The following is a 26,808-nucleotide window of genomic DNA, read 5'->3' on the forward strand; positions in this document are numbered from 1 at the left end:
AAACAGCAGGTGCATATCAAGGAGATTCAGTAGGTGAATCTGCAGCAACTGTGTGAAGCTACCGTGTCAATATGGAACACAATCGCCGAGGAATAATTCAAGCACTTTAGGGCATTATAGCAAAAATGAACTCCATGTAAAACTTGGATATACTGAGGTTCAGGAGACGAAGGCTAGATTGGCCACTTCTTGTAGTACAGTCATAAAGCCAGTTGGGGGAGCACGTGCACAAACTTGTACTCGAAGCAGGAATACAAATAAATAAATAAATCGATAGACCCAGCAGTTCCCGGATGTACAGTACTGCTGCACCTCCCCCCCTTCGACTCTTCTCTCCTCCCCTCCGCCACCGCCTGCTTGTCAAACCGAACCTCCTCCTCCGCTTACTGTCCCCTCCCAGCGGGTCTCCCTCCCTTCAGCCACTGCAGTGAAAGCCTCGGTGAAGGAGAGAGAAACGGTTAAGAGATCCTGAACCTGGGTGTAAAGCCAGGACGAGAGCCGAGAACACCTACAGCGTATTTTTCTTGTATTTCTCGCCACAGCTCGGCGGCCTGCTGACTTCTGCTGTTGTAACCTCCTTTTCCGTTCACATCGCTTGGATTTCATCATCCGACCTGCAAGATGGTAAGCAGCAACGACTCTTATTTTCAACCTCCGCCGACTGGTGAACACACCAGTGGACAGGCCTGTGCTTTAATGTGTCGAATATAGCTCAGTTTTGACAGGTTCTCGCTCGTAGCGAGCGTTCCGCTTTGAGTGAACGGTCGAAAAAACGTAGAGCTGTGGCGAGAAGGAAACGCTTTTCTCACCCACTTTTGGCTCCCTGTCGCGCTCTCTGTGCAATACCCCAGGGCTGACAGTAGCCTGCAGCTTGTGGCCCAGATATTTCTTATCCCTTCTCGACATAGCCTACACTCTTATTAGCAACTAGGCCTGTGCAAATGAGTTTTCGAAACAAAAATACACGCTTATTAAGCCTAGGCTGGCGACTATTTGTGGCACATTTCACACAGCAGACAGGAAAATGTAACGGCTGCTTATGTTAGGTCTTTGCTCCTACTATATCGCACTGCATTCAAATATATAACATCCATCTCGGTGTGTTTTCTAGATAGCATGGCGCTGTGTTGATGGTTGCAACATTGTTTCGTCTGAGCCACTAAACTGTGATAAGTGCAATAATCGGCCGAGGCTACATTTGTATCATTTCTACCTGTGGTTGTAGAGGAGGCTTCCATAGTAGGCCACAGGCTTGTTCCTGCAACACACACTTCATACGATTGTTTGGTGTACGTGTGTGCCTATACATCGAGGGATATATATATATATATATATATATATATATATATATATATATATATATATATATATATATATATATATATATATATATATATATGACTTGCTTCTAAAAACTGTAACCCAAATGCTTTTTACAGTAGGGTTGTTAAACATGTGGCCCGAGGACCAAAAGCAGCCAACTAGAGGGTCCAATTCCACCCACCGGATAGCTTTGCAAAGACATTAATTACTCTCTTTATTTCAATAAAATGCACTGCAGTTCTTGGTCTGGCGACGTGATGCCAGCATTACTACACAGGAGAAATCATGTATGCAAAATAGTGGAAGTATTTTTAGATATAGCCAAATTTTTACAATTGTAAATGCATAAAATGCTATTTTTTTTCGTCTATTTACAAAAACTGGACATGTAAGAGTTTTGTGCCTATTTTAGATCCACTGTGATCTGTGAATTGTAATGTACATGTAATGACGGTTGGACCTGCCAAATATAGTAAAATGGATGTGTTGAAATTCATTTGTTTTTACGTATTTATCTTAATTACACCTTCATTTTACAATTGATGGTTCATCGAATGTGAAAAAATGAACATTTGAAGAAGCTGCTTGTAGTTCTTTGCACTTATAAAAGAGAGGAGACATTTAAAGGGGTGTTTTTCATACAGGCTATTATGCAATAGTTTTACTGGTCTGGCCCACTTGAGATCAGATTGGGCCCATGAAAAAAAGTGAGTATGACGCCTCTGCTTTACAGAGCAATTATAAACTTAAGAATGATTAAATTAATTCCTATTTTAATAAGAGAAGTAGTTAATTAGTAGTAGTAGTAGTAGTACATAAGTAAATAAATTGTGTAAGCATAGGCTGATATAGGGAAAGAGGAGGCTAAGGGGGATGAAGGTGGGTCCTTCGATGGCTTTGAAAAATCCAGATTGGGGACAATAACTGAAAATGCTTCGTTGTCTTCAGGTTGAGGTAAGTACCAGGAATAAAGAGCAGTGATTGGTCATTAAATAGGCTGACCTTTGCATATTCAAGGCTAAGCCCCATATATAACCTCTAACCCAAATGTTGTCCCAAAAGCCTCATGTACACTACAGAATGACTGCAGACCGTATTTATTGACAGTTCACCCATGATATAAAATAAGCAGTATCAACCACATCAACACTAGCTATTGGTCTTATTTATAATCTGTCTAGGGAGGGAGAATTTCCTGTTTTCTTGTTGCCTGGAAAAGGAAAAATTAAAATATTAATTCTTAATTGGGTTATACTAACAACATGCTAACATGTTAGTTCATGCTAACACTTATGACATCTAAAAAGTAAACGGTTATTAGAAACAGTGTTAACATTTTCTTTATCTTTTTCTTCTATAAAATGTTAACCAAAGTCAGATAGTTTGTCATGACTTGGCTATTATTAGACCTTTTTCCCCCCCCCTTCTTTAATCTGTGTTATGCATATTGACTTAGAAAATTCAATCTTGGGAAGGCTATTGTGTAAGTACATTCCCATTTGCCACTGCATTGCTACTTGACGTAGTATGTACTCACCAGGTGCATATTCTTCCTGATAATCAAGATTAGAGAAGCAAAACCTCACTTCTGTATATTCTAGCTGATGTAAAATCACCAATTCTACAACCTCTTTTCACTAAGGCGGTATGAGGGTTGGTCCGGAGCCAGTGCTTAATCTCGAAGCAATTTGTCACATAATGACAGCAGGATCTCGCCATTAGAACTTTGTCAAGGCGGTATCAACACTTTTGCAGCTTTACAACTGAGAACTACTCGTGTCAAACACTAGAGGTGGGATTATTGTGACCAAGTAAAACTTTGTGACCATGTTGATGCCAGTGTCTAATGTAATTTAAAAAAGAGGGAAAAAAGCAGAGATTTGGTATGACTGTGAATTCAGAGCGGTGTATAAGCCAATGAAGTCATTCCTGCTCTCATTTTGTCTGCAATTTTCATGTTGTCATGTTGAGACTCTGCATTTATACACATCATTGTAAACAGCAGTCGCTGTTTATAGATTGCATTTGCATGCAGAAGCTTTGGTTTGAATATGACCGTGTTGCACATGTTTAGTTTAATTAAGCATGCATTTATAATAATCCTGGCTGTATGACCGCAACAGTGTTTAAAAAAAAAAAAAAAAAGAAGATTGTAAACACCTGGTGTATATCATGCCCATGGATATTTGTAAAATGTTTATTCAGCAAAATTTTTTATTTTGTGTTTTTTATTTGTAGTGCTGCGGTCTAGGTAACAAACCACAAAAACAACATTGTGCGTATGTAGACATCTCATTCACTGGTTTTGCTGCTCGTTCTTCTTCTCATTGAAAACACAAGAGGTGTGATTGCGGTGGTTTGAGTCCCTTGCTTGCAAGTACATAAAAGGAACTGTTGTCCAGTCTGTTGGTAGAGTTATTGCTGTTTCTTTTTTTATTGTAAAGAAATAAATGAAATTTCCTGATCTGACACTTCACCAGCCCGGGCCTAGGAACATGTTTGCATTATTGCAAAGAGGATATTTGGAAACTGGGTTATTAGAAGTGAGTGTTACTCATACAATTGCTAAACAACTCTAAGGGGCCTACATCATCCCTGACTTTAATTCTGCATAAATTAGCGCAGAAAATTTGCATCTGTAAATAGAAAGGAATTCATAAATCACACACAAAAACCAGCTATTAAGAGCAGCATCTCATTACTTGGGGGCAGCAGTAACTGGGGGGTTCTTTACTTTGTCAGAGGAAACATTTTTTCCTGTGTATGCTTACCTTGTTAGATTTGCCCTGCAGCAATCTCAACTATCAGACCGTGGATTGTCAGGACATGCACGTCCTGCAGGCACTGTGGCAACCTATGGCTTGTCAGATGTATTCTTCTCAGCCGCAAGGAGAGGTTGGGGGCAGGGACGCGCAGTTGCTTAAGCATGTAGTGGAATGATCTGATGCTAAGGGGACCATATGCTGCCTAGCAATCAAGCGCCACCCACATAAGGATTGAGCTGTAGCTAATGTAAAAGAGATAAAAGCCACAGTGAACCACCAACAGAAGTGATGATCAACACTACGTGATCCACACAGCACTTCCAACCAGCCCACTCAATCTGGATTTATTCTCCTCACTGGCCATTGCATCTCTGCAGAATCCATGGCTTGCACTGGAGCCAGCAGTCACCAGCATAAGCTAAACTAGTCAGTTTCTTCAATAAACACCTATTTGTTTGGAAATCTATGTGCACAGTGAAAAGAAAAGTTTATTATCATTCAGAACTTACCTCTATAACCATTGGTAGGAACTTGATGCTCAGTGGATTTGTGGTACTAGAAACAGTTCAATAGAGCTTAAAGGTCAGATTTTTTTTTTTTTTGTTGACTTACAGAGGGTGGTCAGTATGATAACTTTACTCTTGGCAAGAATCTATAGCTGATTGATGGCTTTGGGGATGATTTTTAAATCACATTTACCTCATCAGCATTCAAGGCATCAAAAGTACTACATTTAATTAACCTCTAAAAGCATATTTTGCACACTGTCAGTGGTAATAATGGAACCAACAGTATGGGGCTTCATTAACTAATAGCTACTGTCTTCAGCATTTTATCTGCCCTGAAACAATTTACCTGCAGTGGTCCATAGGTTTAGCGCATTAATGTAATCTCCTGTTGCTGGCTGAAATGATGATTTTGGTTGCCTAACCCCAATACCTACTCTTCACGAATGTGATGGAGAAAAATGATTGAAATCCTTAATAAACTGCTGCAATATATAAAAAAGGAACATCATTTGCTTTTAGGTCTTGTAACTTACTTGCATTGATACTCCTGCTGAGGCTACCGTTGAGGCTAGAGTTGCCTCCTGAATGAATCCTCACAGAAGTAGTATTTGTTAGTTTAAACTAAAATGCTACGTTTTTAAGATTTTGAAATTATTCATTCAGTAGCAATTCTAAGAATATATGAATCATACTTCAGTGTAGCCAGAAATAACCTTGCATCTCATTTAATACTACATGCTTTGTTATGTGAAACTCCAGGCAGGTCAGACGGTAAATGAAAAATATATGTAGCCACCTGTCACCCATCAACTGTATGCACTATGGCTTTGAACCCAAGAGTGTGGCATTTTGTCTGTACATGGGGCGTGATGAGCAAATGAAAAAAACTGATAACTCTCACGATTATATGGTAGCAACTTTTCCGTTATCTGGTAGGTATTATACTTTTGCGTGATGTGATGTTCTTCACTAATTGCAGAGCTAGCCTTAATCATGCCATGCTTTGTCATCTATTTGACACCTTGATTTACAAAAATAAATATAAATAAGAAAGAAAGATGTTTTTCAGTATTTGGCAAATACAGTGTAGTTTTATCTCCACTGTGTTAATTCATAAGAAGATTTAGGCATTGTTAGTTTACATAGAATTATGAGGCTTTCAAAACCCTCAGAAGACAGGCCCAAACCAAGGATAGAAATGGCTGAGAGGATTAGCCCTGCTGGAGTTCCTTCAGGCTGCTGAGATTGTGGTAATTATTTTCATATTTGCACTTGACTCCTAAATCTTGTACAGATCCTCACCACATTTGCAGACAGCCACACGCATCCATGGAGAAACACACACACACATTCTCATAAAAGCAAGGATAGATGCAAACACGGCAACCAAGACAATATTGCAAAACACGATTACAAAGGTGAGAGATGATGGAGATGAGCAGAAGAATAATTGAGTGCCTCTTCAAACAGACAAATGGATTCAAACTAGCAATGGTTTATTTTAATTCTGGTCTATGTAACTGAGCCTCTTTTTTGTTTCTTTGTTTTTTGGGTGTTTTTCTTTTCTTCTTAAGAGATCATTCTCAGTCAGTTGGTTATTAGCCTGGATTTTGCCTGCTGTACAAAGTTAGGCTAAAAAAATAAGGGTTAGAAGTCTATTTAAAAAGCAGTCTGAAAGCACAGCTCAGCTCAGCTCTGCTCTCTGCTGTGAGACTTGGTAATGTTTATCACAAAGCTCGGCTATATGGTAAGCTTCATACTTACAGACACATTTGTGCGGAGGAGGGGAGTCTTGTGATCCCTGAACTAACCAAATAAGCAGAGCAGAAAGAAAATGCGCAACAAATAAACTGACAGCTCTGCACACACACAACACACTTTTTCCACCTCAAGATTAATGGATCAGTAACTTAAATTGTGTGGAAACGTAATTCAGACACACCAAACCATACACACACAGATGCCTTTACATGGAATGCTGTTTTAATTGATTCCCTGTGTCCACATCCACACAGTGCACATAGCAGTTCTTTGCTTTTGAGCGTTCTGGGTTTGTGAACAGTAATTTTGCTTCTCACAAGTTCCCATAGATCTTAAAGACAACATCAGTTGCATATTTTTATCTAGCCAACATCCCCACTCCTAACGTACTGAGGCCTTTAAGCTCCATAACAAAGAGAAGGTGTTAGAGAACAGTCGCGGGTGGGGACCATTGTAACGTTGCATGAACTGGACCTCTATTGTTTTTCTTGTAGGGCGGCAATCATGGTATACTACTTCTTACACTGAAACTTTGTTAGTTAATTCAATTCAATTTTATTTATATAGCGCCAAATCACAACAAAAGTCGCCTCAAGGCGCTTCATAGATACAGAGAAAAACTCAACAATCATATGACCCCCTATGAGCAAGCACTTTGGCGACAGTGGGAAGGAAAAACTCCCTTTTAACAGGAAGAAACCTCCGGCAGAACCAGGCTCAGGGAGGGGCGGCCATCTGCTCCGACCGGTTGGGGTGAGAGAAGGAAGACAGGATAAAAGACATGCTGTGGAAGAGAGACAGAGGTTAATAACAGATATGATTCAATGCAGAGAGGTCTATTAATACATAGTTAATCACCCATGTCTGCATACGCTTTAGTGGCTATGTCTTGGTGACATAACTTCTTACTCATTGGTGTTGCTAAACTTAACCTTTACCCTAACCATAACCGCAGGTGTGTTAATTTAAAGAAAAAAAAGGGGTTTCCTTTAAGTACTGGGCAAACGGATTGCCTCGTACACATGTAGCCTGCAAGCTAACGATAATTAAAGGGAAATAAATGGGCACTAGGTAGAGTGTCAGTCCAGATTTCATCCTTAGCCACGAAGGTCTAATACATAAATACTCAAAGCAGAGAATTAAAGCCAAATCAGGGATCTTTAATACTTGAAAGCATTCATTTTCAGGGCAGCCTTTGTGTTGCCTTGAAATGTGATAATAGCTGCTGTGATTTCAGACTCACATTGGTGGCCAAGCCAAAGACTCAAAGCAATTCTGATTACATTATCTGCTGAAAGTGTCATCAGCAGGGAGAGGGTGCAGTTTACCCTAAGGAATCGTAAGAAGCCAGAGAAAGAAGCTCACATATATTGTCTTGTATTCAGTAGGATTTTCAGATTTTTTTTTTCTTGCATTTGGAGTTACTTTAATGAGCAATAACTGATTATTAATGCATACTATTGACTGTCTTTCGCTTGTACTGTTTCAGTGTTATGCATTATGAATGTATAACTAAGAGTGATAATGTTTTCATCTAAATTAAAAACAACCTAGGCAAGAAGTATCGATTGGTCCAGTTTGTCTCTTAGTCTAACGTTTGTGGTGTTATGCACAATATCTCATGCACCACCGTTAGGATTCAGCGAGTGATGTGTGCCTCTGCTTTGTTCCTGCATTTTCTACGCTATGCTAATTTGCCTAGAGCACACACTGCAGTGTTGATTAATTTTTAGGATTTATGCAAGTCATCGCTTCATTCCAGCATGTTCTACATTGGGCTCGCTGCACTCAGGGCACCTCAGTGCAAGTGTGTACGTGAGTGTTACAACTCTGATTTAATCACAGTAGAAAAATGTGAAAGTTTTTCGTATCAATGATATCATTTTGTTTTATTGTTATTTATGTAAAACGAGGAACTGATTTCTTGTCAGAAGTATTATTTTTCGATCATTTGAGCAGGGAAGTGAATGACTAGTGTCACAGCCTCATGCTGCTGCTGTCCTTTTGACAGAAGGTTTGAAATCCCAACCCTCACAAAGGCTTATTGCAGATGGTTCTATGTGGAAATCTGCATACAGTTTTAGTTTTGTGACTGTCTTATTGTGGCCCACCCTCACCTTCTGTTTTCAAGGCTCAATTTCATAGATTTTTGGGGGGCAGCATCGGTCCATTTTTTGCTTTTAAATTTCTTGGCTGGCTTTTATTGCACTTTAAGTTACAAATTGTCATCAGCTCCATTAACATTATCTTCACCTGTTTCTCCTCTGCTCTGTGCACACACACAAAAAATTCATCCTTTATTTAGCAATGAAAAAAAATTTTTTTTAGATCTTATATCTATAGAGGGAGGGCAGCCAATAGTAAATAAAACATTGGAACCTCTGCTGTACTGTTCACCTGTTTATGACTTCATATGACTAAGTTTTCTGCCTTTTAGAGTAAATTAGAAATGCAGTTTCTCGCTCACTATGCACCTTCTTATTGTTTCAATTTGTTATGAGAATATATTCTCACATCTTGCCAAAGCCTGAAAAAAGTCCTCCAAGTCTTTAGGCCCATGTATTGAATTCGTCACTCACTGATGTTATTACTGGGCCCTGTGGGTCTGTAATTGGCCAGATTCTTGTGCCGGTCATTTCTTTGCGACTCAACCGGCCGTGATGCCAAGCTCTTCATTATACAGAATGTGTTTTGTGCGCTGAGGCCTAATTGATTCTGAATGAATCATGCATTATAAATGAGCCAACACTAGTCTTTCTCTTGTGCCTGTGTTCTGGTCTGTGTATGTAAGATGCTTTTTCATTTCACGTATCACCCTCCCCTTTTCTGATTTTTTTTTTTTTATATTCATCCATCTGGTATCCATCATGAGTATTTATGGCTGAACAAGAGCTGCCAAAGTGGTTTATTACAGAAGACATGACAAGAGTTACTCCTGACCCCAGGAGGTAGGCCTTAGTAAGTAAACCTGTAATCCTCAAAACCAAATCTTCTTTGCAGTAAGTCTATTTACCTCCAGAGACCCTATAGCTAACACTGAACTGAGAGTGGCTGTTAGGGATGTAGTTAGAAGTATGCTCCTCAAACATTTGCACACCATTTTGTTGAGGTAGTTATTACAAAGTCTGCTTTTTTCATTATTTGTTTTGTTTTAGAGAGGCTTCCTAAATGTCAAAAATGACATAAAAATGTTATCTGTTAATCCGTTTTGGTCCATTTGGCTCTAAAAGATTTACAAGATTTAAAAGCCATGAACAAAAAAGTGACCTGTTCTGTTTAACCTGGATCATCTTTAGTTTTGTCATAGCTGTTTGTTAAGTCTCATGGCAGGTAGAGGAAGCACTGAGAACCTGTCCTTGAACTCGAAGACATTTGCTCAAGGCCTTCAGTTTCAAATGCTGTTGAAATTTTTAAGCAAGTCATCACATTTCTGTAAAGCTATGCTATTCTGTAGCTGAGTGAGCGCTATATAGGGGAGCAAACAAAAGGACTTTTCCCTACAGGATCAATAAAGTATCACATTGTCACTATTACAGAGCCACACAGGCAATGGGACACCCAACCTCAGTAATGGTGGAGTCATGCGCTACGCATTGGAATTCAATCCCTTAAACTGGCAGCACCCAGCCATTGCCAACTTGTTCCAGAGAGAAAAACCATGTCAACCTCTAATCATAACTGACTCCACTCTGATAGGGTGTCAAATGCTAAGGCGTTCTCCTGGCTAATCCTGTGTCACCTCTTTCTCCTCACTGCTCTTAAAATACCTCAACTTCTGTGAGGTAAGTCTGCTGTTACACAGCAGCACAACAACAACCTGGTGTATGACATAACTGGCTCTAGTTTGTGTGTTGTTGTTTTTTTCCTCTCTAATCAATATGAATAATGTGAGTAAATTATGAGTAGTGCTAATAATATGAGTACTACTTTAATATTTGTCCTGGCAACCAATTGTGAGATCTAATATACATTCATGCTTCAGCATAGTTAAAGCTCTGTTTTGCTGTCAGATGTAAAAATAATGCCTATGTATCCTCAAGATCAAAAACGGTAGGATTCTTTTCGGCAGTTCATTTACATTACATTTACCAGTGTCAGTGTCTTGTGCTGAATCACTGACAGTTACCACACAGTGCGCCGTAGTTAGATTTCTGTCTGAGATTATTGGAAAACATCCTTGCGTCATTGAAACAGGCGATGATAACATCACAAGATCAAGGCAACTGCAGTTTTTAGAGCCAGGTGCCACAGTTCTCTACTGACTGCAAGGTCCCGAGGCACGATAGATGTTGCCCAGTTCCTGCCTGATGGTAAGATAGTAAATGGACTTTTTTTAAAAAGAAAAATTCACCCAATCACACATACATTCATACAACTGCTTTTTTTTCTGTACCTAAGATCAAATTCAGACATCTACTGTATTTTATTTTAATCTTTTTTAATCAAATTTATTTTAATCTAATATGTTGAATATGAAATGGTTCTAATGGTCACCTTATACAGCGTTGATACACTAGTTGTGGGTTAATACTACCACCTTAGTGCCCATACAGGCCAGCCTCCCCACACTCACAGTGTTGTCTTTTTATTGTTAAGTCATAAAATAGCCTAGTTCTGTTCATCTTTTAACACTTAGAAATTTCCGCCCTCTGTGCTGTGGCAGTACTTTTGTCCTGGCTATCAGAAATGGCATTGAATATTGAATTGTTTCAGATATTATTAGATTTTTTTTATGTAGTGATCTAGTTTGCATTTGAATAGACTACCCATAATAAAAATTCATAATTTCAACTGTTTGAGACCGCATTTGCATTTATATTGTTGGCAATCTTATTAAGTTGGGATCAGATCTCACAGGAAAGAAGTGTTTCTTTGACTTCCTGTAGAAACAAAAAGCTGATGGAAACAGTCCGACTTTACTGCAGCTCTTTGTCTCCACCCCCTGTTGGTGCCACCTGCTCTCATCCACTTTACAGGCGAGGTGGGGTCTGCCTGGAAAGTGTCCCTACTGCTCTTTTTTTGTCAGACTTTAGTGGAAAGGACATGGACCACCACTCACTGAATTATTTTTATTTATTTTTTTACTGCTATTCATGGAATTTGAAAGATTCTGACTGAGTGGTACCATCAGAAAAGAAAGATCACATAGCGTTGTAGGTCGAGTTTGGCCTTCTTTGATGGAACTGTAGGACATTTGTGGCAACGTGGGCCGTGTAGCTGTCAGCTGCATGTTCCCAACTGATTAACCTTACCTCTCTGCTTCAGAGACTCCTCATTTGTTCTCTCTGCCAGAAATCATATTTGGGCTGAGTCGACACTTCACTGTTGGATAAGATGGGATGCGCATGTGGCTGCAGCCAATGCCACACACTGCCATGCAGAAGAGCCAGGGACTGCGGGGTTTTCTGGATGGCATTGTTCTTTTGAATATTTAATGCAGTGCGTGATTCATGACTTTGTTTTTGTTTTTTGTTTTTTAATAATTTTTTGGGGCTTCAGTTAAACATTACAAATTCAGTGCTAAGTCGTGTTTTTGCTATAATGTAGAATAGTAAAGATTGCAATTTGTGTACAAAAAACTTTACATGGCCTTTGGTGTACTGTTTGAAATGCCTTTCTTTGCATTATCTGGTAAGCAAAATCTTAAACAACAGTTAAAGATCACGGGTATCACGAGAGTGTGTCTCAACTTGTTAACGCAGGCTTTCTTGGCCAAATCTATTTTCATTATTCTCTGGTAATAAATGTTCATTTTTTTTTCTTTTCAGCTGTAATGCAAAACATGTAGAAGATATTTATTCATTTTCTGTATCATCCATAAGTTCCTTTGGTACAGTGACACACAAAGTTTGCATTGAAGACATTTGTATATAGCGATGTGATCTTAGGTAGCTTTATTGCACCCCTTCATTTGGTTTTATATATTTGAACCACATTTGAAGAAGTTCAAATATATAAAGCCTGTTCCCTCTGCTGAGGATCTGTCTCACTAAAATAATTGTGCTGCTAATGACCAGGTGAAGCGGAGCTCTTCTTTGTGACACTGAAAACACTGAAAACTCTGACTTTAGGCTCTAAACTATTTCACCCCCTTCATATGAACCCCCATAACACTTCTGTGTGACAATGGACGCCCCTCAGTCTTAGTGCTTTTGGATCTATCATCGGCATTTGACATGGTTGACCATAATATCTTATTAGCGAGACTTGAGCACACTGTAGGCATCAAGGGCGCTGCCCTGGATTGGTTTAAATCCTATCTCTCCAATCGGCTCTCTACGGTACATCTGGCTACATCCTCTTCCTCGGCTGTACCTGTTTGCTGTGGTGTCCCCCAGGGATCTGTGCTGGGCCCTACCCTTTTCTCATTATACTTGCTTCCTTTAAGTGCCATCTTTGAGAAATACCATATTGCTTATCACTATTATGCAGATGATATCCAGCTCTATTTTGAGCTAAACGACGATCTTGCTCTGTCTCTGAATAGCCTCCGAGAATGCATGTCTGAGGCCAAGAAGTGGTTGTTGTCGAATTCTCTTATCCTTAATGAGAAGAAAACTGAGATTATGATTTTTGGTAGTAATGCCCTTCGTGCCAAACTCCGGGATGCCTTTGTTTTCTTAGTTGTTCTCTCTCTGATACTGTCAGGAATCTGGGTGTCTTATTTGACAGCTCCTTTTCACTTGACAAACAAGTGTCTGCTGTTGTCAGATCTAGTTTTTACCAGCTTCGTCTTATCTCTAAGGCTAGGCGCTATATCCCGCATAAAGATCTCGAAAAGCTCATCCACGCCTTTGTAACGTCGAGGCTAGACTATTGTAATTCACTTTATTGTGGTCTCCACTCTTCTCTTTTACAGAGATTACAGACAGTTCAGAATGCTGCAGCTCGCATTCTAACCAAAACCAGCAAGTTTGCCCACATTACTCCTGTCCTTGCCGATCTGCACTGGTTGCCTGTCAAATATCGTATTCAATTTAAAATTTTGTTGTTTACTTTTAAAATTACTAACAACACTGCACCCAGCTACCTTAAGGACCTTTTAAACCCTTATGCTCCTGCTAGGGCTTTAAGGTCATCGTCACAGTTACTGCTGGCTCAGCCCAGATCTCGACTTAAGACTAGAGGTGATCGATCGTTTGCTCTTGTTGCACCTGTGCTGTGGAACAATCTCCCGATTGGCATCCGGGCATCTGATTCTATTCATTCTTTTAAATCACAGCTTAAAACATATCTTTTTAAACTTGCCTTCTCCACCTTTTAATTGCTGGTTTGTTTGTTTGTTTGTTTGTTTGGTTGCTGTGACCTATTGACCTCTTGTATTAATTCCCTCCTATCTTTCTATTGGTGTCTTTTATTATGGTGGTACAGCTTTTATCTATGAACATAACTCGTTATTTTTTATTTTTTTATCCGTTATCAATGTTTGAACCTTTTATTGTTTTATGTAAAGCACTTTGGTATGCCCAAGGCTTTTAAATGTGCTCTATAAATAAAGATTGTTGTTGTTGTTGTTGACGACTCTGGGTCTAATAGCACTGACTATAATTTACTAAATTAACTTCATGTTTTAAACAGCTGAGGAATGTTATGTTTATGGACTAATGTACAACGAGAAGGGATTTTGCCAGTGCCGTGGCCTCCTGCTGCTCTTCAAAAAAAGACTGTAAGCTTAAGCAAATTTTGAGTTGACTTCACTTTTCAAATATAGAGGCTACAGGACATCGTTTACAGTGTCTATGGTTCCAATCCATTACTTTGAATTTAACAATAAAGCCATTCATTTTCAGTCTTGATTCTGGATCTTGGCAAGATGAGCTGGCAAGATCGGTTACGCTTCCATCTCTTTTTTTCTTTTTCTTTTTTCTGGAATTCCTGGAATTCTTTGTGTTAGATTAAATACACAAATCAAATATAAACGCATAATAATGTCCTGTTGGCCGCACTATTACTGTCACTGATAAAATGTGGTATGAAAATGAATCCTGTACCTAACAAAAATCACGTGGCCTTATTGTGTGTTGTCTTTCCTCGTAGGTGACATTGTTTGTTTGATCAACAAGGAAGCAGTCTGTTTTGTAGAAAAGTATTTGTACATGTCTGTGCTGCGCTAACTTTTAATTAGTACACATATGCTGAAGAGTTTTCATACTCTTATTAATAAATAAAAAAAGAAGAAGTTCAGAATTAGACTGTGCAGATTGACTGGATCCTATTGGCCATCTCAGAAACTGCTGCAGTCTGGGGTCTTTAAATACATTTAACTGATATGAGTGAACTTGTTACTGTTATTGCACATAATTTAAAATATTTGTGCTTTTGTGATATTTTATTACAACCTAAACTGAACGTTCTGCCTTTCTTCTTTCTTCAGGGAAATGAAGCCAGTTACCCCCTGGAGATGTGCTCACACTGTAAGTAGCTTAAATCTTTGCTTGATCTAATTGTACAAAACTTAGTTTACTAAAAAAACGTAAAAAGAAAATACTTATTTTGATACGTTTTCTGGGCTTTTTGACATGACTAGTAAATAACCAATATTTTGATGACTCTCCAGTAAGGAGACAGTGTTCATTTGGTGTAAAGGGTAAAAATCAGTACTACAAATTGGGTTTAACATCCAGTTTACAGAATTTGAATGTCCTCTGATAAAATGCCATTCATTGAATGTCTGGTGTTTCTGCTGATCTGACTTCCTCTGGGTTCCTTTGGGTTAAAAATCTTTATAATTAAAAATCTCTTACAGTATTATTTTAACTACATCATATCTTAGCTGCTTTTTATGATTTATCATGCATAAGTGCTGAAATGGTGAAGACATTGTCTTGAAATCAGTCTCTTATGCTCTTTTTACATCTACAAGATGTCTGCCTGGTAGACAGACATATTCAGGTTTATGAGCTCAAGAGGAGGAGGAGAGCTGAAGATATGACTCACATTTCTTCTTTGCTGGCCTCCTTCACCTTCCCTACCTGATGATGCACATCCACACAAGCTCATACTGCTTTGTGTTGTTGAAAAGTCCTCAGAGATGCAGATTTCTCACCAGCTCTCTTTGGTGCAAACTGCACATTTTTACACCTGCTAAAAGGGTGCGCTGCTGGATGTGTTTAATGAGTGCTGAGACTGTGACAGGTCCCTCGTAGTTTAGGGGTACTGCTGTTTAGATTGACCTTCAGACAAGAACAATCATTTTTGCATCAGGATTACCGAGGCTGTTGTGAGTTTTGGTGTCACAGTGTAAAAAAAGTCTTGTATGAGGCAGAATTGGATTAAAATAAACTTCTTCTCCACAACTATTATTGTATGTTATAATCTTGATCAAACCAGGTGAAGCAGAGATGGGATGGAGAGATATAGGAAGGGCAGGAATTTTAGTAGTAGTAGTTTTTCTGCAGGTTTTTTCATATTCAAGGAACATGCACAGGGATTTTATTAATTTGCAAGTATTGCAGCTGGGGATGACTTTGCAAAAACAGACGATTTGCTTGCTTTATGTTTAAGTTGCAAATTATGAGTTAATTTGTTTTAAAGTTAATTTGCTATTTTATTATAATTATATTTGCATAGCATGCTTACCATGACAAACATACGCATAAAAATATTCAAAATGACATTTTGAATATTTTTTATATTTTTAATGCCACAGTGCGTGTGGACTGTGGCTTTTCCATACTTAGACTGTCCTACTGTAACATTGTGGGGAACGGGACCTTGGCCTGCCGGGCCTTCCAGCCATTCCTTCCCCAGGATTATACCACCATAATGAGGGAGATGAATTTTGGCTGATGCATGACCCTGTAATGAACCCATAAAGGAACTCTGTATTCAGTCCAGGATATTAACAGCTTCCCTGTCCTTGTCTTTGTCTCTCTTTAGCTACATTTTTCCTGGTCACCACTGTCTAATTGTCTTTCACCTTCTCTTTAAATGTTATCAATCCTATTTGCTGTTTGTTTTTAAATGCGTTACTTAGGCATCAAATACAAACACTGACAAGAAATGCCAAATTGAGAATGCAATACCCGGATGTGTTTCTCCTATTGCTCCGATGGCTCCATTTGTGTCATGGTTACACAGACATGAGCCAAAATTAAACTTGGGTGACCTCCCACATTTAAGGCCTGTTCTAGATCTGACCATATGCATACATCAGTGATATAGCAATGATTGAGTACAGCTAGCTAGCTACTGCTTGTTTCAGCCAAAAACATTTTAGGTGGGACGTGTATATAAGTGCTTCCTAGATCACCAAAATCTGTGTGACCAACTGTCAGTTCAAAGTAATTAGTAATGACAAAACTGTTTTATATGTGTACAGATACACATAATATGCAGACATGTGGGAATTTAGGAAAGAGAATGATGATTTCCTCCTATATATTAGGCATTGTTTTTTTTTTATTATTATTATTATTATGTTAGAATATATTTGCTTCTGTTATTATTGTAAAATTTGCTATCCAACTTATTTCTTAGTTCAGGATCCTTCTATTTTTCCTTTTTATTTGTTATTTTATTTTTTCCTCTCTCGGTCCTTCACTCGCTGTCTTCTCTCTGTCTCACCCTGCACTGACAGAGCAGCTGTTCAGCTCATCAAGTGCTTGGACAGGCAGGCACTTGACTGGCTGCTAAGAAATTAGCTCTGGCCCTCTGGTCAGAGAAATTCATCCTGCTGCACCTTTACTGCCCCACCGTGAGACTGATGCCCGCTCACTCGCACCTGCCATCAGACACTTTCTAACTCTGTTTGTGTGGAACATCAACATGAATTTTTCTCCATGTGTCGCACTGATAAGATGGATTGTGAAATCGGGTCACGTTCCATGCACAATCCCACTCGCCCCTCCCTGGCCACATTGATCAAAACTCGCCCTGCAACATGAGAAGCAGGGCTAGTCGAAGAAAAATGCACCTCTTGTATTTGAAGGCTTGTGTTAACTGAGTTTTTTGTTGAAATGCCACATGAAGAAAGTACAGCAACATTAATAGGGACTCTGGCTGACCTAAAGGGCTCGAGTCAAGTGAACAGTAGATGTCAGTAATTATGGGAATAATTGTGCCATCTAGCATGTGGCTTCGACTTGCTGCTAATCATTTAGCCTACTTTGCAGACATTACTGAGATATTTGTGTGTTGCATTTCAGCCTGACATGATTTTTGTCTCTATTTTCTGTGCTGGAGGATGAATTTCTGAAAGGCCTGTAGCCTCTTTTCAATGCAGTGTCTCACCACTGCTGGCTTAAGCGAGCTTAGATCAGGCAGAATTTAATGGCCTACTTGTAACAGTGTGCAGTGTGTAATTAGACAAACCACACGGACACACACCTCCTCACACATCCTTTTGCAGTACACTCTGCTAAAGTATATGCACGCGCCCACTCTGTTCCGCCACTCTGTTCACCCCACACACACACACACATAACCATGAAACCCCCCTCAACGCTTCATGCTCTCAGAGAAACGCAGCAGCGAGTTTGAAACCATTGCAGGTCTGTCTGCAGCCGCCAAAAATAAATGGCGGGCGACTTGCTGGAGTTCCTTGTTGCTAGGGGTTTCCCTGAGGGTGGGAGCCTGAGCCTCTGTCGGTGGGGGGTAGTGGGGTGAGTTGGGGGTTTTCTCATGACAGAACGGCTATAAATAAACACCATCAATGCTTTGCCCTGTCCTCGTCCTCAGTTTGGTTCATGCAGGCAAGCTGTACATTGTTGGTGCAGCCAGATAAATCAGCCTAATGCACAGAGTGCTGCAGCTCTCAGCTGTATAGCCTTCTCACACCTGCTGTCTAAATGAGATAAGACTAACGCAGTGTGAGAGAAACACTGTATTTTTTTTTTGTGTGTGCTTTTTTTTTTTTTATTTAGTGCAAAAATTGGACTAAATTTTTAAAATTTTGACAGATAAACCAGAAGTCTTGCCTACTGCCTACTCCATCACACTGCTTTAAACTGGCTGCTGTGCTCAAATTTTAGTCTAAACGCAACCTGAGTTGAATTACATTTAGCTGACCACATGGGTGTTGACATAGGAGTGAGTAACTGTGCATATCAGCTAACTTTCTCAGAGCCAACATTTTGCATGTAAATCAAAGGTTTAGCACATATGTAATAAATGGTTGCTATTTATGTAATAAATGCAATGTTATGTATCTAATTAGAGAAACTGAAACAATGTCAGTGAGAGCTCCCTAACTGGGAATTCTGCGGTATTAAAATACAGTACACGTGTGCACAGAGATTGAGAGGGAGGTAAACAAATGTGAAGAGTAACAGTTGGCAGCACTTCTGCAACATAGAGGGAGCTAATACATTTTCAAACAGGGAGGAAAATCCTGTGTTTGAATTTTGACAGTCTGTCCTAAGAAACAGCTTGTGACATCCTGCATGTGGCTTTAACTTCAACCTTACAACTGATCACATCACCCACCAAAATGCTGCCAGGCTGTATACGTCATGCAACACCGCTCAATCAAAAATGACAGAGAGGGTTTTTCATCCATATGGCCCCTCCCTGTTTAAAAGGCAGGATAGCAGATATGAAATATGGTCTTGATCAAGAGAATTTGTTACTGCGTCTGTAGTATTGGGCATGCAATGCAGGAGGATCGTCAGAATTCAAGCGGAATTTTTGTTTTTTTCGCCTTCCCCACCCAATGTTACCTTCCCATGAGTTTAAAACTCCCAATCTCTAGATTGGTCTGCAGTCCTGTTATCCCTTCAGCAGTAATCTTGTCTTTCAATATGTTCTCTGGATTTTACACCCTCGTTGGCTCACAACAGCCCCTTATTGGGGGACAGTGTGATATTTCATCCAGTGTCGAGTGTTATTATTGAGCTGTGCATGCGACCTTTTCATATTTGCGAACCCTCACACCTCACCTTGTGTGCCTTGACAGCTGTATATGGCAGAATGTGCACTGTGATCCTCACTAACATGTCAACTGAATTTTCACTCTGCATCCCTCCCCTGCCCCGTTTGCCTCGTTTCAGGTTAGCTGCGTTAATGGAGTCACATGTCTCCATTAATGTGCAGGGTGAGCCGTTTTTAGGGCCGAGCATGCTTAAGAGGACACACTCATTAGTGATATTTTGGGAACATTGTGTTTTTTATAATTAAACAAAAATGGGGTGGAGAAGCCAGTCGCACTTAGCAGATTTCCATTTCACACAGCTGTGCCGCTGTCTGACTGCTATCTTGTTACAGTTAGGTAGAGCATTTAGTTTGTGATCAGACCAACCTTTTGTGCAGCTACTCTGATAGACAGTTTCATATAAAAAGTACCCTTTGTTGCTTTAGATTTATTCTTTTATCGGCTGAATTTGCATTTTCAGATGACTCGTGATATGCGCGCTGTGAATTTAACAATGTTTGACACGCACAAATACACACATACCTCAAGAATGCCACTAACCGTACAGGAGGCCATGGAGGACGAGCTGTGTGCTGTAGACCAGAAGGAGGACCATTTGGCCGACCTTAGCAGATTTATTTATTTTTTGTTAAGTAATGCTTATGTATGTTAGCCTCCTGTGTGCCCTCAAAGGCTGATGACATCTACATATGCATGTGTTTTCATGCATACACCTCCCGAACAATTATTTAAATATTCGTGTGTGTGTGTGTCTGTTTGTGTGTCTGTGTGTGGGCTACTTTAGGGGGCTAACGGGTTCCAGTTGCCTAGTAACACAGTTAAGGGTGCATACAGCGTTTATGGAAGTAAGTGTGTGTGTGCTGTGTGGTGGAGTATATGAGATTATCATAATCATCTCACAGTTACATTGGGTCTCCCTCAGAGATGCTCATTAGCAAAGCAGTGTGAGGATCCTCTGTGACTATGGAGACCTCAGAAAAGCATTTTTCTTTACATAGGAAAACATTTTTGATAATATTTCAGTTAAACTTCCTTTACATGAAAATGCATCCAACAGTATATTATTCTGCTCGAAATAAATGTAAAGGTAAGCACAGACGTGTCATTTTCAAACCATCCCTATCAATTTCTGTAAAGTGTAAAAATGCCATAGTGAAATCATCTTGTTGTCAAAGGTGTGCTGTATATGAACTAATGTATAAAGTAATCTACTAGACACTGTCATCATAGCAAACATGTAGCTCCACTACACCTTAATCCACAGCAGATGTACGTGTTTGAATGCGAGTTTTCAACATCACCCACCTTGTTGTGTTTCTCTGCTGCCAAAGACAGGCTTTAACATGCAGGTCTGATGTTGGGCTTAGATGCATGACTCTTTCTTTTCCCTATACAACCAAAGGTCGCGAAGAAGGCAAGTGAATAGCAAAAGTGAAGGTTGAAGGTTTTATCACACGCTTTAATAGCCAGTCGCTCAACAGCATCCTGTTTTGTGTGAAATCGAGTAAGATGTGCCAACCCATTCAGGAAATGTATGGTGTATTATCTTATCTCAATCGTTTATTCTGCAACATTACTTCTCACTTTTCTCGTTGATGGTAATTACAGGTGTTGTTGCAATTTAAAAAAAATAAATAAATAAAATCCAAGAACATTTCATCTTATCATGGTGGCTCTCACACCTAGGACGCTTTCCCATCCAGCGTGGTCATTTCAGGCTGGATGTGACCACTGCCAGTCACAGTTTGTTCCAGCCTTTTTGGGAATCAGTTGTTGTTGCTGTCGTACGCAAACTATGCCTCATTTGCAGCTAGATTTGGTACACATCATTGTGCCACATTTTAAGGTTTTTAGCTTCTGTAATGGAGAGAGGCTGTTTGTAAAGCTCAGAAATTCAACTTTCTTCACTGCGCTCACTTTTAATCATACTAGAATGAGTTTGTGTAAGAACATGAGATAAGAATAGTTAAATTGACGAACCTTGTTTGTTTGTTCATCAGCTGCTAAACCTCCAGCTCCCATATGATTTCAGGAATCTACCACTTGACCATAGCAGATGGACCCATATGTTGGATAAGTCAAACCAATATGTTTTTACATTTTTAATTTTGGCTCTGTAGGTTCCCCTCTGTGTGTGAATCTAGCAGACATGGGGCTTGTTGGTGTGACACTGGAAAAGGAAGGCCGATGTCCTTGCTTCCATGAATAATACATGGACCTACTCACTCGGCAGGTCCTGACAGCAACAAGGGATCTGGATCCAGTGTTAAGATGTTCCCTGCTTAGCGGCTGCGCCAAAGTTTATGTGTTGTAAATGTCACAGTACTTTTTCATCAGAACTGCATCCAGCTTATCCTACTAACCTGACTTTGTAGCACAAAACGGAACTTAAACAGAGACAGGGAGTTACTTTGAGGTTACGGTTTTGTGAACGGTTTTTCCTTGTCCTTACAAAGCTGAGTATGGAATTCTGAGGCAAGTAATTATTATTCTTTTTATTGAGGTCCTCCTTTTGCCTTCAGAACTGCCTTAAATGGCATAGATTCAACTGCATCACACAGTTGCTGCAAAGTTTTAGTTCTTCTTTGCACATGACTAACGACCGGAGGCGCCTTTCAGTGTGACACCAGCCTTTGGAACAGTGTGCCACTACAAATACAACTAGTTGATTCTGTGGACCCTTTTAAAAAGCAGATTGTTTAACAAGATTTCTGTTAAGAATAGGAATGGGAATCGAGAACCGGTTCTCTACAAGAGCCAATTCCCAGTAGTTCAATTTCTTGGAATTGTTAGTTTGAGTGCCTAACGATCCTTTTTATTGGTTCCACCTCCACTTGCACTGTAGTCAGCTGATTTCTGTTTGTGTGCCAAAGGAGGAAAATAGTGGCAGAGTCTGCAGCGTGGATATGGCCATTATGTTTATTTTTATTGCACAAAAGGATGAGAGAGTGGTGTGCAAACTTTATCCAGGATGGAAACGGCTGCATTATGTACACATAACTTTGGCTCTTTGCACGCAGAGAGCATGCTAACACTGAGCTAGATAAGACCCCAGTATGATGTTAAAGCTGAGTGAATTCTGACCCCAGCCCAGCAGCCAGACCCTGAACTTCAAGAGATGACAAACTAATGAGCAGTCAGGCTGCAGCCTGCACCTGTAAACATACCTGTTCTTTTATCGTAGAGAAAATAAAGCATTTGTAGTGTTGTTTTTGTGCGATGATTTTTTTTTTTTTTTTTTTAAATTGATGTGTTTAAATTTTCATGCAGATTCAACACTCCCTACTTCACCCATCATTAAACTCTAAAATTGACAGTCTGATATTTGGTGACAAGTGCTCTGTATTTTTAAAGTTACTGATGAACTAATAGAGAGGGCTGCCCGGAGTTATTCTTTGCTATTGGTTTTGATCTAATTTGGAGAACGTGGAGTGTTCAAGATCTATTGGATGTGTGTCAGAAGTATCTATACTAAGATTTAACACCCTGAAAAAAGACCTGTCCGGCTGTGTGACAGATTATCTCAAACATGGCTTTGATTTACCGTACTAACACAATATGGTGCCTATCTGTAGCATTGATACCCCTTCACGGGCTAAATGGTTATGAGCTAAGATGGTGTCATCTGCTGGGCACAGGAAACAGGAGGCCGCTGATAAGGAAGTGTTTTGTGTCGCAGGACAGCCGTGTGCTCGCCTCTGATAACTCGTGCCTGGTAGACACAGACACCCTGTGGTCTTTATCAGCTTGTGAATGTGTTCTTGTGTGTAGATTTGTCATATCGGGAACATATAAGTGAAGTGAACCGCTGACCTCTCATTAGAAATAAATCTGGGTTTTCAGATGTCGTGGATATTTGATGCAGACTAACGTCTTGATTTGTTAAACAGGGGAAAATCAGAGTGGCTTTGACATCATTAATTTAAATGTACACATACTTACACAGCACATGGATAGTTTATTAACAGTGTAATAGTAAAGATGCTGAAAGCTGTAATGAGATTGCTCACGATTAATTGGCACAACTGACTAATTAATTGATCTGCTTATTGTTCCAGCTTTGTAGTACACCATATGGCAAGCATATTGCACTGTGCTTTGGAGACGGCCTTTATTTGGAGACATTCTAAGTGCTTTGAATGGATTTGTACATATTTTTAGTCTCCTGGGAAATTTGACATGCGATTTTATATTTTATTTCCAAGGACCAATGAACAGAGTTCTGTAGTTGAGTCATTTACAATATACAATGTTGTTACTGTTCTCTCAGTGCCCTTTGAATTTTATTGGCTTGAAGGTGCTATAAAAATTCAATTTGTGATCATGTGACTGTCATGTGCTTTATTATTAGAAAGAACACAGAATCACTAACGGTCAATAGAGGAGCATTAAATCAAAACTTATTGGCTCACGGTGTTGGTCTAGATGAATTTTTTCATTTATCATGATGATGAGATACACATGCTGCAGGGACCCATAAAGAATATTTATAAAGTGGATTTCAACAGTGTATTGTTTTTCTTCACGTAAAGCTTTGCTTGCAACCAGCAGTGGCTGCTGCTGTGGTCATGTCCTTTCCAACTTTCTCAATCTGTCTTTCTCTCACTCCTTTATTCCTCCCCTACTCCTCCACCACACTCGCACTCTGATTAGTCATCGAGCTGATGTAGCACAGCGTGTTCGAGCTCTGAAACCCAAAACACAACCCACACCCGTCTCTCTCCGTCTCTCTCTTTGCATCGTATAATAGAAAGCGGAACAATAGGATAACATCCTGTAAGAATCCAGACATTCACATGTGCATTTAGAGCTTCGTAGCCAAAATATGAGATGTGTATGTTCCCTACATTGCGTCAGTTTGAATGCTGGTTCTTACTCTTCTGATGACAGTTGTATCTTTAGTGGTTATTACATTTCACTAACTGTGCTCACATCAAGAATTACAAGAAATTCCAACTGTAACTCCTTACAGTTACCACCACAAAGCTTGTTCTTCCTAAGTCGATCTTATCTTTGCCATTTAACTAAACTGGATGGCCTTGTGGAGGAAATTAAACCTGATCGTGACTAGAATAAGTTCATAACCTTTGTCACACCTCTTGATTGTGACTCTTCCTTCTGTTAGCTGTTTGTGAAGTTTAATAGACACCCTGTGCCATTTAGCACTCATATTAAAGTGGGTAAAGTAGTAGTAGTTTGTGGTTGGCCAGTATGATCACCTGACTCTCTGTGAATGAGCTTATATAGTAATTAACAACTGGATTTGTGATTGCTTGTGGATTACTACTACCATTGCTCAGTATACTGGCCGGGGAGTGGAGACTATTTCTCATGGCAAGGGAAGAAAAGATCCACCAGACCCCTTATGATAAAAAAGCACAAGTAGACAACAAAGGCTGTAAGTTATATTTATGTACTCGTCTCTGTGTCGCTCTTCTGATAACTCCTCTGTTACTCCCTCCTCCACTCTTTCTTGTCAGCTCTCATTTCTCTGCCTTTTACTCATTTTTTAAAAAACATCTACATCCATGGCAGTGTTTTCAGAGCAGGAGCAGTTTGCTTCATGTTAGGTTTGCTACCAAATGGAGCTTTGTTTTGTAGTTGCATCTATTTCAGGTATGGCTAGAAAAGAGCAGAACAAATTGTACCATGCTTACTGTGGGTCTGCAGCTAGTAGCAGGTAGTCCAGGCCTCTGCAGGCTAGAAGTAGTGTCCTTGACCTAGTTACAAGTGGTGACCATCAAAATCTATGACTACATTTCATGCGGAGATTTATAATGATATTTATTTGGTAGCATAAATATCCTCTGACTTAGTGTTTTTGTGTGTTTGATTTATTGCTCTTTGTTTGGTTTTGTTTGCTCAGTCTTGGGCTAATGTTGTTGCAGGTGCACAGTGCACTATGCATTTGTCATTGTCACTTTTTAGCTGTTTTTTCCCCTCATGCTCTTGTATAGAACTTGGGCCTGTCAGGCACTTGACACGTGCACACTTGTGGTTGTTTGCTCATAATTTTCATTATCTAACAAGATAGAAAATGCCATCAGCTAAATGTCTTGAAAGACAATGTCTCACCCATGTCTTCTCTTGCTTTTTCTTTTTGTCCAGTCGATGCTGATGAGATTAAGAGGCTAGGGAAGAGGTTTAAGAAACTCGACCTAGATAACTCTGGCTCACTCAGCGTGGAGGAGTTCATGTCGCTGCCAGAGCTGCAACAGAACCCACTGGTGCAAAGGGTTATCGACATATTCGACACAGATGGGAATGGAGAAGTGGACTTTAAAGGTATGCAATAAAGCTGTCTGCTTGTGGGGATTTGACTAACAGTAAAAAAAATCCTTTACACATTTGTGACTTCAGCAACAAACCTGGTTCTTAAGTGGAAGTTTGCTTTGCTTTCATTCTTCTAGTTTACTCATGGTTTAAGTATTACTCTCATACCTAAACACATGGAATCAATAGATACTGCCTGCTACAGGGGGCCTGGTGTGCAGTGAGCCAAAAAAAGCAACAACATAGGAGGAGACGTGCTGCAAATTCATTTTTGATAGTGACTATTCATATTTCACCATTATGTAAAGCAGTAGCATCCAGGCTTCCTAAAGATATGTGCGAAATAGCCTACAGTACATAGCTTGGGTCAGCCAGTACAATAACTAAGAGTAATACCACTGCAAATATGGCACACATTGTAGTATTTCTTTGAAGAAATACTACAATGTGTGCCATATTATGTGCCACATCTAAAAAAAACAAAACAAGACTGAATAAAGTTCCTTGAATCCAACAAGCTCATTCAGCTCCTCTCCGTCTTGTAGAATCCAGCATCCTGTTCCACTAATAAGACCTGTTGCTGGTTTTCAATGCTAAAACCATTTATTTTATTTTGTTTCCAGTCCATTAAAATATTCTGCCACCTGCTTTTAAGGTCATTTGCATTTCAATGGGGCACAAAGTCCACATTCTGAACATGTCATTCACACATGATGGGGAATTGCCCCTATTGCATAAAGATAAGGATTGCTTTTATTGGTCTGCATGTTTACAAATGTGCCACTATCTTGGAAATTCAGTCATAGTGCAGGCTTAAAAATAGCCCAGGTTCGATATCTGTGGACTTTGCAACCTGGACATTCTTCTGTACAGTAGTAACACTTTCCACAAAAAAAGAAAAAAAAAAACATATATAGAGAGAGAGTTAATGAAAAGAATTATCATCATAAAGTTCAAGTTTAACAAATGAACAGTTCAGAACAGTGTATGTCTTTGTCTATAAATGAGCTCTTCTGTGTTTTGATAATAAACTTGATGTTGTTATGCTTCTGTATTGTGTAAGTTTTTCTTAATATACTATTTAAAGAGCAAATTCCATAAAATCGAGATGTTTCTAAAATGCCATGTTGAAGTCAGGACTGTGTGGGAAGCCTGGTTTAGCTGTAAACCTACAGCACTGATTGTTGTTCTGTTCTCTTTTCTCACAGAGTTTATCGAGGGTGTTTCACAGTTCAGCGTTAAGGGGGACAAAGAGCAGAAGCTTCGATGTAAGTAAAGCTGCTTCTTCGCTTAAGTCACATGTAGC

General features: G+C 39.6%; 1 protein-coding gene across 2 annotated transcripts in view; it reads left to right on the top strand.

Moving 5' to 3' along the window:
* The first annotated feature begins 343 nt into the window (after nt 1–343).
* LOC113034593 (calcineurin subunit B type 1) overlaps nt 344–26,808 on the top strand; it is a 30,917-nt gene continuing 4,452 nt past the window's right edge. The window contains exons 1-4 of one of the 2 annotated variants that reach the window (XM_026189284.2): nt 344–624; nt 14,733–14,772; nt 25,338–25,514; nt 26,711–26,770. In XM_026189284.2, the coding sequence (XP_026045069.1) occupies nt 622–624; nt 14,733–14,772; nt 25,338–25,514; nt 26,711–26,770 (280 nt within the window). In that variant the 5' untranslated portion in view covers nt 344–621. Of the gene's footprint in view, nt 625–14,732; nt 14,773–24,509; nt 24,628–25,337; nt 25,515–26,710; nt 26,771–26,808 lie in introns of those variants that run through there. The other variant, XM_026189286.2, reaches the window with a different exon arrangement.

Source organism: Astatotilapia calliptera, chromosome 13 (assembly GCF_964374335.1).
Source record: "Astatotilapia calliptera chromosome 13, fAstCal68.1, whole genome shotgun sequence".
NCBI classification, from domain to species: Eukaryota; Metazoa; Chordata; class Actinopteri; order Cichliformes; family Cichlidae; genus Astatotilapia; species Astatotilapia calliptera.